This window comes from Phragmites australis, chromosome 2, assembly GCF_958298935.1.
Source record: "Phragmites australis chromosome 2, lpPhrAust1.1, whole genome shotgun sequence".
In the NCBI taxonomy this organism is placed as follows: Eukaryota; Viridiplantae; Streptophyta; class Magnoliopsida; order Poales; family Poaceae; genus Phragmites; species Phragmites australis.
The window spans coordinates 638,673-657,074 of record NC_084922.1 but is presented as its reverse complement, the minus strand read 5'-3'; the positions used below and the strand labels follow the sequence as shown (position 1 = coordinate 657,074).

Genomic DNA, 18,402 nt, shown 5'->3' with positions numbered 1-18,402 from the left:
GTTCGCTGTGCTTTTGGATCACTAGCATTGCCTGTACAGTGTAAGTATACGCGATCATCGTGTGTTCTTATCATTAAATTTATGACAGATATATATGTGAGGATTACTGATGAACACAAAAATATTGCAAATCATCCTCAGCTACTGGATGCTAGGATCGAGTTCTATCGCTGCTGCTGTCAACTTCACGCCATTAGATGAGAGAAAGATGTCCTTTTTTTCTTTTTTTTCTTTTTTTTTTCTTTTTTTGCGTCGCAACGAAGTGTGCTTACTTCGGTGGTATTGACTATCGGAATTGCTAATGCTGGCCGAACGGAGGTCGGAAAGAGTATTGCCACTGGACGATGGAAGAGTGCAAGGTCAATTGTGTCTCTTGGAAACCCAAATGTTCGCCGTAGCTGAGAAACTAAGTTAGAATGTGTTATATGTAATGAGTTATTGATAAAGTTGTTAATTTGATTTGATAATTTTTAGATTACATGTATTCCGTGGATTCAAGAGAAACTTGCGCCGTTGAGTTGTATTATGTAACTTTGAACGTAATATTATGGGTGTGTCAGTATATAGAGTATAAAAAATAGTAGGATGTAATAATCGAAAATATGTAAACTTTATTCATTCATGCCGAATTCATAAAGTACAATCTCTCTCATTATACATGTACACGTTATCTGACTATCTCAATGATCTGGCGATTGCTTTGTCTTGGTTCCTTAGGCTTCATAAAACGACTCCGGTTAATTACGTCCATCTCTTCAGGCTACCTCCGATTAAGTTATGCTAACGGTCGTCATATCGAGATCATCTACAAGTTTGCAAGGCTGTAGTCATATGCAACAAAGACCAAGTGATGTAAGCGTTAGAAATAAAAGCAGTAAAGAAACAAGATAACAGTCTAGCATGAGCTTTTTGGACTGTTTATGTATCCCAGATTATCATCGGCCACATATGGCATCAACATCATGTATGTAGAAAGAGGTGAGCTAGAGGCGCGGTACAACGCGTAGCTTCGACCGAAAGCGGCAGCGTGGCCACAACCAGGAGCTCTGATGCCATGATTGACTCACTAACTCCCTCTTCAGGGCCTCGGACGTATCCTCATCGGTCGTCTCCGAAGACAACAGGCAACTGACGCCACACAGGTAAAAGCCACAAAGGCGAGGGTGGTCACTTTTTGGACCACAAAGGCTCTTGTCGCAATGACACATATATTTGCGATCTATGTTATCCAACAGCCACTTAGGCACAATGCCACAAAGCGGGGTAATAACCTGTGAGCCACATAGGCAATGTAAGAGCTCAGCTCAAGGCAGCCACAGAAATAATAGCAGAACTTGGCATAAGACAACCACAAAGGCATGCCAGCCAATAACAAAGAAGACCGGGCAAGCTCAGCACCACAAGCCCATCTGATGACACAAGGTCATATCCATCCTCAGCCAACATTGCAGGATCATCACTGATAACAAAAAAAAAAAACATCATAGAGCTGTGCAACAACAAAAGGGGCAATCATTGACACTACAGCACAACACTGGGCCAATCAACAAAAGGATAGCCACAAGCATCAGTACCTCCAGGGAGCTCACATTGGACTGGCGGGAAAGACAGCACCAACAGGAAGAAGAGTACCCATTAGGGCTAGAAAGAACATCCGGTCACCACAAGGAAAAAATAAGCTGGCCACCATCACCCGTCCAAGCATAGGAAGGGGAAAGGAGGGCCTTAGCTTGGCATCATCGACCATCTCCAAAGGAAACAATGCAATGTCCACAAAGGCTAACGCCACAAAGGCGGAAAACCACATAGGCAAAGGGTAATCACTGTGGGCCACGAAGGCTCCAACCACAAGGGCACTCTATTCTTTCTGACAAGCGTCATCAAATTGCCACACAGGCGCTATACCACAAAAGCAGGGTGATGACAGATGACCCACAAAGGCATCAGTCACAGAGGCAACATTTATTCTTTCTGCACTTGGCATCAGGATCAAGTAATCAGGACAACCAGCAACATGGTCCTCTGAAAACGTCTTAGCCACTGTTTGACTGCAATCTTCTATCAATGAACATCAGAATTTATGGGGATGTAGGAGAATGGCCCACACTCGTCCTATAATCAAGATAGCAACAACACATTGCACCAACAGAGGGATCACAACAACATATCTCAACGCCGCACGACTTAGTGTGATGCGGCTCAGCATAGCAGAGGCATAGCGTGGCCATAGGATAGCAGGACAACAGGATCTGCATAGCCACATGGCCTCTGGCCTCTTCTCCTTGCACGACAGCAGCAGGGGCACCACAGGGAACACAACGAGCGGTCTGGCCTCAGTTTTATCATCACTGGTTGGTGGGAAAACCAACAGTACAACGGTGGGATGACATGACGCTTTGCACATAGCAAGCACAAAGAGCAAGCCGACGCGAAGGCCGGGCAATCAGCAGCATATGCATGCACATCGCACTGGGCTATCGCCCCCGATTTGGATGCCAAGGATCAGGTTCGGGCCAGCGGCGATGCGGCACGACGAAATCATGCCACCAGTGGCCGGATAGAGGAAGGGAAGGCACAACCGGGCTCACCTTGCGAGACGATAATTGGGGCGAAGCAGCTGGTGTTCATGGCGATGATGGCTTGTGATTGGTGTTCATGGCGTGCGTCAAAATCGCATCTAGGCAGAGTCTTTGGCGTATGCAGCGATTGGCTTGCAGACGTGGTGAGATTGAGAGCGGCGGCAGGGCTTCGGTGCAATAGGGCTTTGAATGTACTTAAAGATGCCTAGAGGGGGGGGGGTGAATAGGCTTTTCTGAAAATTAAAACTAAATAGCGGATTAAACAGATGCCGGATACTCCGGTGAAGGTCGGATACTCCGGTCTGTCCGGAGTATCCAGTCTAGTCTGGATTATCCGGTCTATACAGGATCTCGGGAACAACTGAAGTTAAGCTAGTACAACTAAGGTCTAAAAGGTGACACTAGTTCTAATAGCAGCACAATGCTTAAACAATAAGAGACAATAGCAAGATGATCACAAAAACTAATTATATGGGAAAAATCCAAAAACTACACAACTAGTAAAACTTGCACAATTGATGAGACAAGAAATTGTCCCGGAGTTCGGCCATCTCACAAAGAAGTGCCTACGTCTCCGTTGAGGAGCTCACAAAGAGTCGGGTCTTTTCCAACCCTATCCTCTTCTAGCGACCACAAAAATCAAGCTAGAATTTCCTTACTCAAGTCGATGTCGATTACAAACTTCCCGTGGCACTCCACAATGATTGGGTGCTCTACGGGTGATGTCTTGCCATCTAGGAGCACAAGGCTCCAAGAGAAATGATCACAATGTACGCTTGATGATGAACTCAATGCTCAATTGACTCAACTTCACTCCAAACATAATCTCTCAAATTTGGTGCAAACTAGGCACTAGAGATGTTTAGAGGGCTTTTAAATGCTCTTGAGAAGTTTTGTGAAAGTGGAGCTCCACAGCAACAGCAAGCAATAAATGCAAGGGGGTGTGGGGGTATATATAGCTCACCCTCAAAAACTAGCCGTTACTGTTCTAACATACCTACCCCGGAGTATCCGGTGAACACCGGAGTCTCCGGCCTGAAATCCAAAACGGCGTCAGAACGGTGTCAGAACTAGCCGTTACGGTTCTGTTGAACTGCCGGAGTCTCCAGTGAACACCGAAGTCTCCGGCCCAGACTTAGTTACCACGGAGAGAAAGTCCGGGACATGCCAGACTCTCTGGCCTCTCCAGGTACCGGAGTATCCGGTGAACACCGGAGACTCCGGTCTTTTAAATTAAATGCTAACCAAGCGACCCTTGGCGGAGTCTCTCTCGGAGACTCCGACCAAAAACATTTTCTTACCGGAGTATCCGGTGAATACCGGAGACTCTGGCCTTTTTCTATCAAAAATAAATGCTTAACCAAGCCACCCCTGGCGGAGTCTCCCTCGGAGACTCCGGCCAAAAATTTACCAACTACCGGAGTATCCGGTGAACACTGGAGACTCCGGACAATTAAAAATATTCGGAACCGAGGCTCCTCTGGCGGAGTCTTTCTCGGAGACTCCGGCCTAAACACTAAGTACCGGAGTATCCGGTGAACATCGGAGACTCCAAACTCAGTTCACACTGCCAATTTTTTCCGGTGTCCGTGGGTGAGTGTGCCTCTCAACTATTAGTTCTAAAAGGTTATCTTGAGCATTGAGACACCATGAAAGCTAACAATTGCAACCCTCTTAATAGTACGACTAACCTAGACTAAATTTCAAAGATAGAACAATTTAAATCCTATTGAGTACTACACATAGCTTCTCTTTTCTTTTCGAGGGGCGTCAATCGTCGTGAGTCTTCACAATTGAGACTAAGACCTGTTCATAGCTTCGATAAACATATTAGTTCCTTTTATCGTTTTGTCATGAATAAGCCAAAACCCCACTTAGAGGACCTAGATGTACTTTCAATCTCCTCCTTTTTGGTGATTGATGACAACACGATTAAAGCTTACAAAAGATAGCTGAATGAAAAGGATTTTAAATTCTAGAAGATATGGCGAGCTCCCTCTAAATGTGTGCATTGATTGAGAATCGAGTTGAGCTCAAATGCACATATTTAAGACAAAATTTTGCACGAGCTCCCCCTATATCCTAGGATCCGTGGGATATAAGATTGAGTATACAAAGGTATTCAAGATGCATATGACAAGATATATATCACACTCAATCTAATAAATAAAGCACGACAAGCATCACACTAACTTGAAATGTCTTACAAATTTTTAAACAAACCACATAGTTCATCACAAACAATAAATATGTCTCAATGTCCAACTGCGATGAAAAGATAAGAGTTCAAAGCTGAAAAAGAAAGAAACTAAGAAACTGATATCTCTCCCCCTTTGGCATCAAGCACCAAAAAGAGGAGAGGGACTAATCGCTGCTTCATCATACCAAGCCCACGGATTCTCAAATTCAATGGGTGCACTCTCTGTTTCGTCTGAAGCAATAGGAGAGCACGGCGGCTGAAGGTTCATTGAAGCATATATTGCCTTTTGGCGCTTTTCCATCTTCTTCATTCCGACATTCTGCTCTTTAATCTGAGTGGTATTATGAGTACACACATTGAAGATGGCCTTGAGAGCGCTCTTTATAAAAGATGATCCTCGTGGAGGAGCACGTCTTGAGGCAATCTTCCTTGTGCTCGGGGGGACACGAGGAGGAGATGGCGAAGGAGATGGAGTTTTGATATTCAGAGGCCTCATACGATATGGCTCGTGTTTGATCTCTTTCACAAAAGTCTTCTTGATACATGCTCGATGATGGACATGATGTAAGGAGCGTACCTACAACTCTTGACAGGTGATTTTGAAGTAAAGACTATTTCTTCCCACAGAAAATATGCAACACTAAAAGGTGCATGATCATTGGACATGGTGGCGAGAAGGTTCCTTGAGATACTCTGCCCTGTGGTTGCATCTCCGCTTTTGGGTGCCAATGTCAGTCGAAATAGTGAGTTCAAACATCTGTAGAAAGGCCTCATATCGGTGAGTTTTCCAAACTCAACTCTTCCATAATTAAGATACATAAAGTCTAACTCTTCCAAAGTGAGTTGATGCTCGTTGTGAATCTGATCCTTATGAGTATCACGAGTATCAAACCGAAAATGGTGAGCAAAAGCTCTAAAGCTCACTTTGTACTGCTCTCCTTCAGTGATCCAATGCATGAATGGGTTTTCTGATCCATCGAACCAGACTGTGGCGTAGAATTGTGCAATTACTTCTTCGCATCAATCATATTTGAAAGCCATGATATTCTTCACCTTTTTGTGCTCACATGCAGCTATAACCTCATTGAACATAGAATCATCCTTCTGTGCCATATAGTCCCAATCTATCCATTGCATATGGGTTATAGGCTTCTTCTTGGTAAGAATGACCGTCTCGTAGAAGTCCGATTGAAAGTCATTCTAGAAATGGTAGTCAATGACATTCTTCTCATAATCAAAATGATTTGTGTGCCTCTCAGAGTTCACCTTTGAAACATGCTTCATGTAGTTGACTGTTTTCTTCGGAGTATCAAATGGTGAAACTGTTTTGAGAGGACTGTGAAGTTTCAGAGGCCCTATCACATTATCCTCCTCTCGCTCCTCTTCATGCACTTCTTCAAAGGCATCAGGAGACTCAGAGCTGCTCCCTATGGCAATACCTTTGCCTCTCTCTTCCCAAGAAGGCATGCTTCCTCTACCTCTTCCCGCTGTCACAGGGGCTGATCCCCTTCCTCGTCCACTCAGCCACTCTAGTTTTCATTCTCAGTCCTACAACAGCCATCTCTTTAATCGATGATAGAAGTTCGGATGTTGGATGTAACAATGAGCACTATGTTAAAGCAATCATTCGACAAATATCATATAGATCCATAGGTGGTCTTTGGCCGAAGTTTGTCAAGTTCTTCTTGTCATTGTTGGGAAAAAACGCACATTTAGATTTAATTTAATTTCTAAATATACAATAGTAACATATCGACTATCATCATCATACTGTAAGAGTTATCCTAGACATATATCCCTCTAATATATTCTAGGCCAAAAACAGCAGGCAAACAAGCATGATGAACATGACGGATCATAGTTAACGTACCCAACAACAGCGTGAGATGCAGAGACCCCCTGATGGCGATGCAGTAGATAACAACAAAGAGGACGTAGAGGAAGATGACCACGATGATGTAGAGGAAGCAAATCATAAGCAGTCGCGCCGAGAGTTTCTCAAAAATCTTATTTATTCGCTCCAGTGCAGGACCACAAGAACGACGGGTTTCGGAGACATGCTCTCCCATTTGTAGGTGCATGCCGGCATAGCGGGATGGAGTAGACTATGTGTGGCGACAAAAGGAGGCTATACCTGCGCAAGCTACTAGATCCTATTTCGATGAACCATTCACGTAGGTATCGTGCACTCGCACCCATATCTCAGCGAGCGGATGCGCGTGTGTTATCCTAGTTATCTCATCCACACATGTTAAGGGAGTGGATGAGACAATTTATTTTAAGTTGATCTCTATCTCCCTCCACTAGCAAAGTGAGACTAAAAGAAACACCCTTAACTATATTTAGTTGAGCATTTAAAATTTATTTAGAATTCTTCTTAAATATATCTAACAAGTTCTTTGATTTATTTTGGCATTTGAGATTTAGGCTGGACCCATATATCTAACACTCATTTCCACATGGGACTAGTTCTTTGATTTCGAGCGGCATTTTTTTTTATTAAGTTTTTTTTACCTAATACCTATCTTTTTGTATGCGTATCTTTCCACTGATGTAGCTGTAGCATCGAACATCTTGTAAACGAGACATGCTTTCGATCAATCGGCACAGAGCGAGAAGACATCCTAAACCCTTGGATCAGGACTTGTTCGTCTGCCCATTTTGTAAGTCACTCGCAGTCGCTGTTAACCGGAGTAGCAAGGCAGCGCCGCGGCGCCCCATCGAGCCGCCGCGTGTCCGTCCGCTCGCCCGCGTCAAGGTTCCCCAAAGCTTTCCCATGTTCGCCTGCAGCTGCAAGTCTCTCATTGCAAGGTGACGCATCCCTTCCCTACTAACAAATCCTCTCCTCCTAGTTCCCCTCCTCGCCAAGGCCAACAAAAAATCCAATCTTTGGTCCGCAAATCACTTATCTCCCCAGGCTATTTTCTCCTTTTTCTTGTTTGTGTTTTGTGTTAGGGCTAGCCGACTCACCCGTCCTCTGATTCCATGCGCCGCCGGTTCACCGCTTCGTTACTTCCACCAGGTTAATCGCTCTGCTCCCAATTTCTTTACCCGCACAAGCTCCGCCCTGTTAATTTCTGTACCGGATTTGTACTAGCGAGTCTTTAAGTAAGGTCTCAGTCGCTCGTCGTGGTATCCTTCTGGTTCTCATCCGTGTTGCAATCTGTTAGTAATTCGAAGCAGACAGTGACTAGGAATCGTGGTTGCAAAGATGATTTTTTTTCTTGGACATCTCACATTTCACGGTCGCTGTTGGCAGATTGGTTACTAGGGGATGACCCTGAATTTGTTGGGCATGGCAGTTTAATTAGCAGTATTATGAATGCCTACGCACAAAGCAACCTTGTAGATCTGAATATCTTCTAGGTTTGCACTGAATTGTTCAACACATCACCTTTTTATTCGGTGGTTTATATGCTCTGACCAGGTCTCTTGCTTCATATTCCCCACTTCATGCTTTCACAATTATATCCAACAATGTGGTATTTCACCAAATTAGTGCTTTGATCATTGCAGGGATCAGTTGGTCAAAATAAGTTGGCCTCATTTGTGATGGAAGGGGCACAAGGACCACCAAGTAATGCGGCAAAACACAAGAAAATAAAGTCTCCTGTTCAGATATGGAGACCGATCTCAACAGCAGCAGTTCCCCAGAAAGGCGCGTGCCCATTTGCTACCTGCATTCTTTTTTGCACCTTGACACAAGATCATCATGAGTCATAATGCATTTCAACCTTCCCTAAAAATTTTGCATTTCAATCTTGCTGTGCCCCAATTCTGACTTTTTGCTATATGTATGGAGATACTATCCCTATGTCAATACATCCTCGTATTAACATGTCTATTGAGTGTTCAAGTGTTACTTTATAAACTGGCCCTTCTAACATACTGAACTTAAAATGCGTGACGTTCGAAGCTGCGTACTTTGGACTTTTTATATTGGAGAAGAGGCATGAATAGGTTCCAGAAGTTGTGGAGGGTTCACCTTGAGGAAAAAAATGTTCAAGAACAAAAGTAAATGTTGCGTAGTAGGTGAACCATGAAGACTATAGAGTGCAGGAACCAGTTAAAAGTTTGTGATACTGCCATATTGTGCATTGATGATAGGGTGAATGGTAATTCTATATGGATTTGGTAGGAATACATAAAAGTTCTATTCTTGAAAGGACGCTTGTTAAAATGATGTCCAGCATTATTCACTTCAAGTAAGTGTCCTAGATTATTGGCCCTTTCCCATAAGTGATACTTGTGGAAGCCATTGAGGATACAGATGTAAGTTAAACGAATTTAATACGAACAAAAGTGATGCTATGCAAGTGGTTAGCAAATTAATGGTGTTCTTGAAGAACATTGCTTACCTGCTAGTGTGAAGTGATATTGTTACTTGCACGGATTTGGTAATTTCATGGTCTGTTATTCTGTTTATAGGCATCACTTTAGGATCTCAATCCATTGGCAACCTGGCTTGAAATTTCTCTTGGATGATTCTACCGTCCTGTCATTTTGTTACTATTTATTTGATAACTTCAAGCCGTTGATAATTGCGATTGATAGAAAAAGCTTCAAAAGCAATTTCAGAAGCTGATTGCCCTTGTTACTGAAGGTGGCACCTTTCCTATGTCCCTTCATTTTCCCTTATGACTTATCATTGATTTCCTGTCTTACTTTGGTTCCTGTCTCGTTTTACCTGTTTGTGTGTGCGGCACACTGGTCCCATTTCTGAATTATCTTATAATTCCACACGATGCAGGTGACACTAATGAGATATCAAATTCTGAAAGGAAAGAAGTCATAGAGGATTGCATTACTGCTAGCGAGAATTTGACATCAGATGGAACAACTAATGTTGTTATTGAAGTTATCACCAACGATGCTTCATTGTCAGAAAATAATTTGAGTTTTGAATCCAGTTCAACTAAAGTAGTTACAGAAGACAATGTGGAGGTATCTGGCTTCAATAAGGATCTAGACGGGTCTGATATCTCTGAAAAATATTGCTCCTCTATTGAGGTATGCCATTCAGATGCGTCTAAGTAATCTGTTTTTTTTTTCCCACTAAGCTCTTTTTTCTCTACCTGCTTGACATATGAGTGATCTTTACACTTACAGTGTTTGAACGGTATTAATAGATTCAGCCATTCCATTTCAGGTAGATGCTCCTCTGATGTGCTTTGTGAAAGGAAAGGGGTATGGATCTCTTGACCTGTTTCACATGTGTACAGTTCTTCATTGTGGATAATGCTTGGACTTTATCTGTGAGCATAATTTGTATTCTTTGGTATGTAGTGGGTCTATGCAGAAGCAGATTGAAGAGGATACTGGAGTCAAAATTATCTTCCCATCGTCAACGGAGGAGACTTCTGTTGGTATAGATACACCCATGCTTCTTTTTGAAATTATGCTTGATGTGATAAGCTGCTAGTTATCTTCAAAGCTAAATGAAGTTACTTTATAATGCTGCTTGGAATATTTTTCAGTCCTTGAAGGTAAAAGTGCTGAAAGTATTAGAAAAGCATCACAGAAGATTGCAAATGTTCTTGAAGAGGTAGATATCCAATGTACTGCTGCAATAGATGATTAGTTTATGTTTACGTCACTCACTGAATCATTATACATGTTAATTTATCTTTGCTGCGATAACGTGGGAAAATAGTAATTTGCTATGTTTGGTTTTATGTACAAATTTCGTGAGATTGACAACTCTATGTTCTTATCTATACCATCCATCATTAAATATACAAGCTTAATAAGTTAGCTATGTTAACTCCATAATGTATCAAAGATTAAGTGCAAAATCAACATATCTCCCTACATCTGTTGCAGAATTGTTAGTGCCAATTATCAAACGCATCACATAGAAGTGAATGCTACTGCCTACTATGTACTAGCAGTTGTTTCATAATGGTATCCTGCTCATTTCTGTGCACATGGTTGCAAAAGATATCATCCTTGGATAAATTTGAATCCTTCCTTGCCATTGTGCAGCTCAAAAATAAGCTGCTGCCTGTTTTCTCATTCAGCCTGTTTTCTCATTTTCCTGATCTTATTTATTCACTGGATCATAATAATTACTCTGTACTTGTCCTATGTTTCAGTCTGTTCAAAGTCGAATGCTAGACTACTCTCATTTCATATCACTTCCGTTGGCTATCCACCCGGATCTTGTCGACAAGCTGAACTACTTCCAGAGCTCAATCCTTGGGCTTTCTGCTTCTAATGAAGACAGTGATAAAGATGAGAGCCTAAGTGAAGGTTCTATTGATGAAATGAATCATGACCACAAGCAACTGGACAAGCAACCGGATGGCTCAAGCGTTTCCGTCAAGCCGCAAGTCCAAGAACAAGAGTCTGTTAATGCGAAAATGGATACCAAAGGCTCCCGAACAGGTTTAAAAGCTTTGTCAGTTTCCTCAAGTGCCTTGCGTTCCTTGTTAGAGTTATTCCTAGAGTTAATACCATTAACTTTGGTTATGGAACTTTGATGCTGTTTCAAAAAGTTGTGTTGTCTCTACCTAAAAGCTGCATGCTTGAAACTTATGCTTTAGCATGGTAGGAATGTCCCATGAAATGCACAAAGCTTCATTGCAAACGGAATCTCTAGAAACTTTCTTGTCCTTGTGATTATCATTTTAAATATCATTTCTGTTGTTCTATGCAAATTACAATGTTTCGTTCCCTTCAGGCATTGACAAGTCAATATTCATCAAACCCAAAACATTCCACCTAACGGTTCTTATGTTGAAGTTGTGGAACAAGGAACGTATAGCTAAGGCTTCGGATGTGCTCCAGGTATTGTCATTTTAGGAAGATGTATGGCTGATACAATAGTAAGGAATTTAATGCTGTGCTTCGTGGATGCAGTCGATATCTACCCAGGTAGATGAAGCTTTGGAAAACCGACCTATCTCCATACAGCTTAGAGGTCTGGTGAGTTTCCTTTGGATATGAATATATGTCATTGAATATTCTTGTTATCAGCACTGGAAGCTTATTTATACATGAATAGTTGGAGGAAAAAAAATTGAGTTGAGAATCTGAGCCAAAGAACAGCATGTTCGTTTCTTGACACTTTTTTACAGTTCACAGTATTCTCTTTCAGTTTTACCGAAGGGAAATTTGATATCAGAGCGCTATGATACTTGCCTGTAATTCCAAGATATTTTGATAGTTTCTCCACAGCCTTTATGATGATTTAAAGTTTCAATGAAATTCAGACATGCATGAAAGGCTCGCCAGCTAAGGCTCGGGTGGTATATGCTCCAGTGCTGGAAGTTGGTGAAGAGGGGCGCCTAGCACGTGCTTGCAGTATCCTTTATATCTTTTGATGAAGTGATTATTAACCTGCATGCACTAGCTAACTCACCACAAGCCTAAGCTAATAAGGAAAGGTGGGCAATTCACTTATACTTCAACACACTCCAACACTCCCCCTCACGTGAGGCTCTCTCAGGCCTCAAACGGGGAAATAGGAGTCAGCTACGATTTTTTATTTAATTGCGTCCGTCAGGATTCGAACTCGAGATCTCTGGCCTTGATACCATATTAAGTTGCATGCACCAAACAACTCAACCAAAAGCCTAAGCTGACAGAAAAGGTGGGCAATTCACTAATATTTCAACAGTGATAACTATTAAGCAGTCTGTCTATTTATTGTTTATCTTTTAGATGTTTCTAAGAAGTGATTGTGTGTTTATTGTTAGATGTCACTGCCAGTATTGGTTTATTGGTGTGATACAGTCAAACCATATTTTGTATATGTTTCTCTTGACTAACTTCCACTTTATCAGAAGTCATAATTGATGCCTTTGTCAAGTCAGGCCTAGTTCTTGAAAGGGATGCAAGACACGAATTGAAGGTATGTAATTGTATATGGAAGTATTTTTACTTAGCTCTTTAGCTTTTCATTTTTGGCAATCTACTTGACAACGGTATACAACTTTTTTTTCCAAAATAGGTAACCAGTTATAAAAAGTCCAGGGCAGCAACATTGCCTGTCAAAACATACTGAAATCTCATTGCATTTGTATCTGCATAAAAAATTCGTGTTCAAATTCAAACTCCATACAATATGATTCCCTTTTTTTCCGTTAACACCTGACGTTGATTGCCTTGTCCTTTTCCAACGGCAGTTGCACGCGACCATAATGAATGTGCGGCACAGGAAGAGGTGAAAGCAATAACCTTTTCTGCTGCATCTTGGACCTTGGTAATGTGTTGTATGTGTACTATTCGCTTACATTGTGTCTGCCTGTTCTCACTGCAGCAAGAAATGGAACCGATGGAACGATTCATTTGATGCTCGGGGTATATTCAGGAAATACGGGAAAGAGGAATGGGGTGAATATCACATTCCTGAGGTTCATCTTTCTGAGAGATTCAAGTTTGACGAAAGCGGATACTACCATTGCTGTTCGTCAATCCCCTTGCCTGCAGACATGCAAAGGGGGTGAGATATGTAATTCCGTACTATGTTGTATCATACTGCAGGGCTCAAACCTTTCAGCAATTTAAGTATATGAACCTTATGCCCTTAGGACCGGTGTGTGGTAAATTACTGTTGTGAATTACTGATTTCAGTCATGTCTTGTCCTTGTATGTTGTTCTGGTTTAAGTATATGAACCTTATGCCCTTAGGACCGGTGTGTGGTAAATTACTGTTGTGAATCACTGATTTCAGTCATGTCTTGTCCTTGTATGTTGTTCTGGATGCCAATGGTAGTAGGGTTCCCCTCCCTGTTGAGGTCAGTCTTGACATTGTTTTTGTTGTGGCCCATGTACAATCAACCCATGGCCTATCTGTAGTCGGCTTGAACTCATCATACTGTAGTTCCTATTCGTTGTCTGTCTCCTATGGAGCAGTTGTGATTTCCACTGCTCTTGCTTTGTCTCAATTTGTCTCCTTGCAATTCTTCATCTGCTGCAAAATATGAGATGACTCTTAGACCCCTATCACATGTGCTTAGATGGTGATAAGAATATAGGAGAAAATCACTGACCTACCTGCTACTAGCTGCTTATAGAGCGAGCTGCTTTACACCACTGGTTCCATTTCCTGTGTTGCAAATGGCACATGCATCAACTTAAAAGCAACTTTATTTCTTCCCAAATTCTTAGTCCAGATACTAAGGACCGGCATGCATGTGAGCCTGCCCAGTGTCTTGACTGGAGAGAACAGAGCACCGCAGTATCTCGAGTAGATTCGAGCTGTTGCTGTTTTTGCTAGCACTACCTGTGCTAAGATTTTTTTATCCAGATTCCTCAAACACTGGGAATGAATGACTAGATAACAAAAGGAAGGACAGCAGATCTCGCGCTGGTAGCAGAGACATGACTGGTGCACTCTGCGCTGCCATCCGTGGCCACGGCGTGCCTCCGGCTCCCTCCCTCCCTGCCATTGGCCCTTCCGTTCCGTCACCCCATCCATCATCGCAAGCTAGACGATGGAGCACTTTGACAAGCAGACGATGGAAGGAAATAACGAGGCCCAAAACCAAAAGGGCGTCGACGATCGAGTGAGATGGATGGAGACGCGACGATACGAATGATGGTGCCATCGAATCGGGTGTCCACTCTAACTTTTGGTGCCTTCTTCCTGCCGCTGCTCAAGGTCAAGGATGGATGACAAGAGAAGAGAGTGTTCTGCCTCGGCTAGGGCCTGGAGCTTTTCGCCAGCTCTCCACTGTTCGTTCAATCAGGAGCTGTGATGTGAACCTGTCTGTGATTTCTCCATGGATGCGATCATTCGGAGGTCGATCTCACCTCAAGAAAAAAAAGGGTGAACCTACATCCTCGCCCAGCTCCTCGGCTCCACCCTCGCCTGCCTCCTCCTCACCTTCCTCACCGGCGGCGTCTCCACGCCCGTGCACGCACTGGCGGTGGGCGTGGGCGTGGCCATGGAGGACGTGCTCACCTTCTCGTTGCTCATGGGCCCGAGCGGCCACGATCGAGCCGCTTCCCAGGGATGACACCGAGTTCTAGCTGCCTTGTTTCTTGGCACTCCCTTGTGGAATGTTTTCTTCTGAATAAATTCAAGTCCATGCATGCATGTAATGTTGGAATGGTGGCTCGTAGTAATTCAAATTCAAGGCCCATTGCATTCATCCTTTCTTCATTTTAGTTTGCGTCCACTGGCAGCAGTAGTTGAATCGTCTACTGTAAGGTCTTGCTCATCTCTGCTTACTGTGTATGAATTTTGGATGATGCCTTTGCTTAAAGAGGAGGCTTTTCTTTGCAAAAACTGAAGCCTAGAAGTTGGGCTATCGTGTTGTATGTTAAAGTTCCATCCGTGCGAGATGGAGAAATTAAATCCAATTGCAGCGATTTTTCGTCAGACCAATCCATATATGCACGGACAGACGGACTTCACCAACAACTAAAGCGGGCATTGCTACAGGAAGAAGGAAACGACTTTGGAGGCCAATGGCGTCCGGCTGCCGTTTCCCCTCTTACCCATTGCAGACTGACGCGGCCTGCTACTGTCGGCTTCCCTTCCATCCGTGCTATGCTATGCTAAGCGTATGATAGGTCGACACGGCAATCGAGCGAGCCAATGAGATTCAGAGGGAGGTGCCCTGTGGTGTGTTTTCATATTTTTCAGAGAAACCGACTGCATGAGATAGATAAGATTGTTTATTTGAGTTGGCGTCCCATGTTTCTTCGTGTGACGGATTAAGGATACGGATCAAGAGTCGGTCGATTTAAACGTCATGCAATCCTGGTTCGATAGATAAGAATCCTACTTCGATCCACTCGATGGCCATGCCTGCCTCGCTTTCCAAGCTAACAGCAGTTTACTGGCTCCTAGTGGCATCAGCGAGCAAACTCTATCACTGTTTATCAGAATAAGATTTTAGCATTTATAATTACAAGTTACTCTTGCGCAACGCATGGCTAGATAGATTTTTTTCTTAAAGAAGAAGAAGAAGAAGAAAGAAAGAAAGAAAGAAAGAAAGAAGAGTGAACTGGTGATTGTTGACCCGACATGGAGTGAACTGGCCTCCGATTTGTCTCGGATTAGGCAACTGTCGGGAAGGAGCAATGGAACATGCACGGCTATAGGAACAGTTTGGGGATCGACCAACATGAAGAAATTAAAGGCACAACACACCACTACACTACTACAGCACATATGTCTGTTCCAAGCCAAATCAAAGACGCGATCATGGAAGTAAGATATAGTTTTTTCCCGAAATTGTAACCTGATTCAGTACCATTAATTCACTACTGTTGCACGAACGATACATGTCTCAACTATGTTGCACAACTTCTTTCCAGAAAGTAATTCAGTGCACTGAGAAATGTAATTGGGACGCACGACTATAAACTTTTTGACTTGTGAGATCCCGGTACGAAAGCACAGGCACAGGCACGACTCTATATATATAATGCTAGCTGCTTTCTTCCACGAACGAATTGAACAGCTTCAGTGACAGTGTGTCAGCAGAGATCGTTCGCCTCCTGCTCATCGATACATGACTTTCGGTATGGCGAAGCTGGAGCTGGGCCACCGCGGCGAGGCGTCGGAACCGGACTTCCTCCGGGGCGTGCTCGGCGAGCTCGTCCTCACCTTCCTCTTCGTCTTCATCGGCGTCGGTGCCGCCATCAGCGCCGGTATGCATCCTCCCTATCCAAGAAAAATTAACGTGCTCCATCTTGTCCGTCGTCAATCATTCAACTATATATCAGCTTAATTGCGAATTGCGCATGAGTAAATTAATTAATTTACTCGATCTCGCGCGCAGTAATTAATTATATTACTGCCTGCCTCCATGTCTTCGTTGATCTACAACGGAAGGGAATACTCCAGTAGATTGTGAACCTTTGGGTGTAGCTAGATCCAATTGCCACCTGCATGTATAATTAAACTCCTCCTCTACACCCCCGACATACACGTACCGATCGACGAGACTCGATCGCTTGCCAGCCTTCTCCATGCATCCTCCCAAATCCTCCTCCTCCTCAACTCTCCCAAATCCAAATCCTGCAGCTAGCAATTGTCAACGGATATGATATGCTGTCATACGAAATTAATTAATTCCTGTTGCGACGTACGTAAATTCATTCGTTCATTCATTGCCACATATACGGAAATTTTCATTACCTTGCATGTGATTATATTTGAACACACGTATATAGTACTAGCTAGCCGATCACCGGTTTCAATTCCATGCATGCAAATCGGCACGTACGACTTGAATCAAATCAATTGCATGCCGGGATGGATCAAAATTAAAGCTAGCACAGATAGAGTTGGTAGTCCAAACTAGTAACTATCTGTACGCGCGTGCAGGGAAGACCAACGGGGGAGGCGAGCTGACGGCGGTGGCGCTGGGGCAGGCGCTGGTGGTGGCGGTTATTGCAACGGCCGGGTTCCACATCTCCGGCGGTCACGTCAACCCGGCCGTCACGCTCTCGCTCGCCGTCGGCGGCCACATCACCCTGTTCCGGTCAGCCCTGTACATCGTCGCCCAGCTGCTCGGTTCCTCCGTGGCCTGTATCCTGCTCAGATACCTCACCGGTGGATTGGTACGTGCTACGTACATATATAATCGATCTTATCGCATAGATCATGTCAGTCAAAGCACGTTGAAATTGAAATTGGAGAGACCTTTCTGTGGTGTACGTCCTACGTGTCATGTTACAGGCCACTCCGGTGCACACGCTGGCGGAGGGCGTGGGCCCCATCCAGGGCTTGGTCGCGGAGACCATCTTCACCTTCAGCCTGCTGTTCGTCATCTACGCGACCATCCTTGACCCCAGGAAGCTGGCGCCGGGGATCGGCCCGCTTCTCACCGGCCTCCTCGTCGGCGCCAACACCATCGCCGGCGCCGCCCTGTCCGGCGCGTCCATGAACCCGGCGCGGTCGTTCGGGCCGGCGCTGGCCACCGGCGTCTGGACGCACCACTGGGTGTACTGGGTCGGGCCGCTGGCCGGCGGGCCCCTCGCCGTGGTGGTCTACGAGTGCGTCTTCATGGCTGCCGCCGGCACCCACCAGCTGCTGCCCCAGCAGGAGTGAGCGTGGCATATGTGAGTGTAAGGAAGTTTTGGGTGTGGCTCGTCTTCCTGTAGTACAGGCCGGCTTTAATTTGGACAGCGTGCATGCACGAGCTTTGGTTTCTTGTATCACGCGTCGTCTCGTGTGTTCTTTCTTTCTCATGTTTTTTTAAGGCTTTATTACTACTAGTTGAGTGCCAACAAAAATAAAAATTACACAAAATAATATCAAGTATATGCAAAAGCTATTACTTACATCAATAGATCCAGAAGTGATTCTCTACTGTAACTAACTCCTAGCTCAATAATTCGCAATTTGGCATAAAATGAAACGAAAAACCCCGAAATTCTCTATTGAGACATTCCGTGACTTAAAAAAAAGACAAATCTGACACTAAATTATATGGACCAGTAAGGCGTCCTTGCAAGCAGTGTCAAATCCAAAGTTTGTTGGAACCTCCTTGCATTTTAGATCTCCATCAATAGTCTTTGGACATCCAATAACACGAGTCTTCAAGTTCTTTTCTCTACACAAGGACACCTTTTACTAAGCGAGGGCTACATATTACTAAATTTATTTGCGAAGAAGCAGAGAATTTTTAATGGAACTATTATTGGTCGCATAATAGT

General features: G+C 43.8%; 2 protein-coding genes across 5 annotated transcripts; both read left to right on the top strand.

Annotated features, from left to right (window-relative positions):
• The first annotated feature begins 7,351 nt into the window (after positions 1–7,351).
• Positions 7,352–13,412, top strand: LOC133892269 (uncharacterized). Of its 4 annotated transcripts, XM_062332958.1 has the most exons (14): positions 7,352–7,590; positions 7,735–7,801; positions 8,296–8,437; positions 9,530–9,789; positions 9,929–9,966; positions 10,066–10,145; positions 10,257–10,324; positions 10,875–11,166; positions 11,462–11,568; positions 11,641–11,706; positions 11,994–12,084; positions 12,567–12,634; positions 12,909–12,946; positions 13,043–13,412. In XM_062332958.1, exons 1-14 carry the CDS (start codon positions 7,367–7,369, stop codon positions 13,227–13,229), a joined length of 1,728 nt encoding a protein of 575 aa, XP_062188942.1. In that variant the 5' UTR covers positions 7,352–7,366; the 3' UTR covers positions 13,230–13,412. The 4 variants fall into 4 exon arrangements, with proteins under 4 accessions (XP_062188942.1, XP_062188957.1, XP_062188950.1 ...); XM_062332973.1 differs by lacking the exon at positions 8,296–8,437 and having other exon boundaries at positions 7,447–7,590; XM_062332963.1 differs by lacking the exons at positions 7,352–7,590; positions 7,735–7,801 and adding an exon at positions 7,833–8,206.
• Positions 13,413–16,040: 2,628 nt separating this feature from the next.
• LOC133909734 (aquaporin TIP4-3) lies at positions 16,041–17,927 on the top strand. The gene is made up of 3 exons (XM_062352294.1): positions 16,041–16,389; positions 17,069–17,304; positions 17,423–17,927. Exons 1-3 carry the CDS (start codon positions 16,251–16,253, stop codon positions 17,792–17,794), a joined length of 747 nt encoding a protein of 248 aa, XP_062208278.1. The 5' UTR covers positions 16,041–16,250; the 3' UTR covers positions 17,795–17,927.
• The last annotated feature ends 475 nt before the right edge of the window (positions 17,928–18,402 follow it).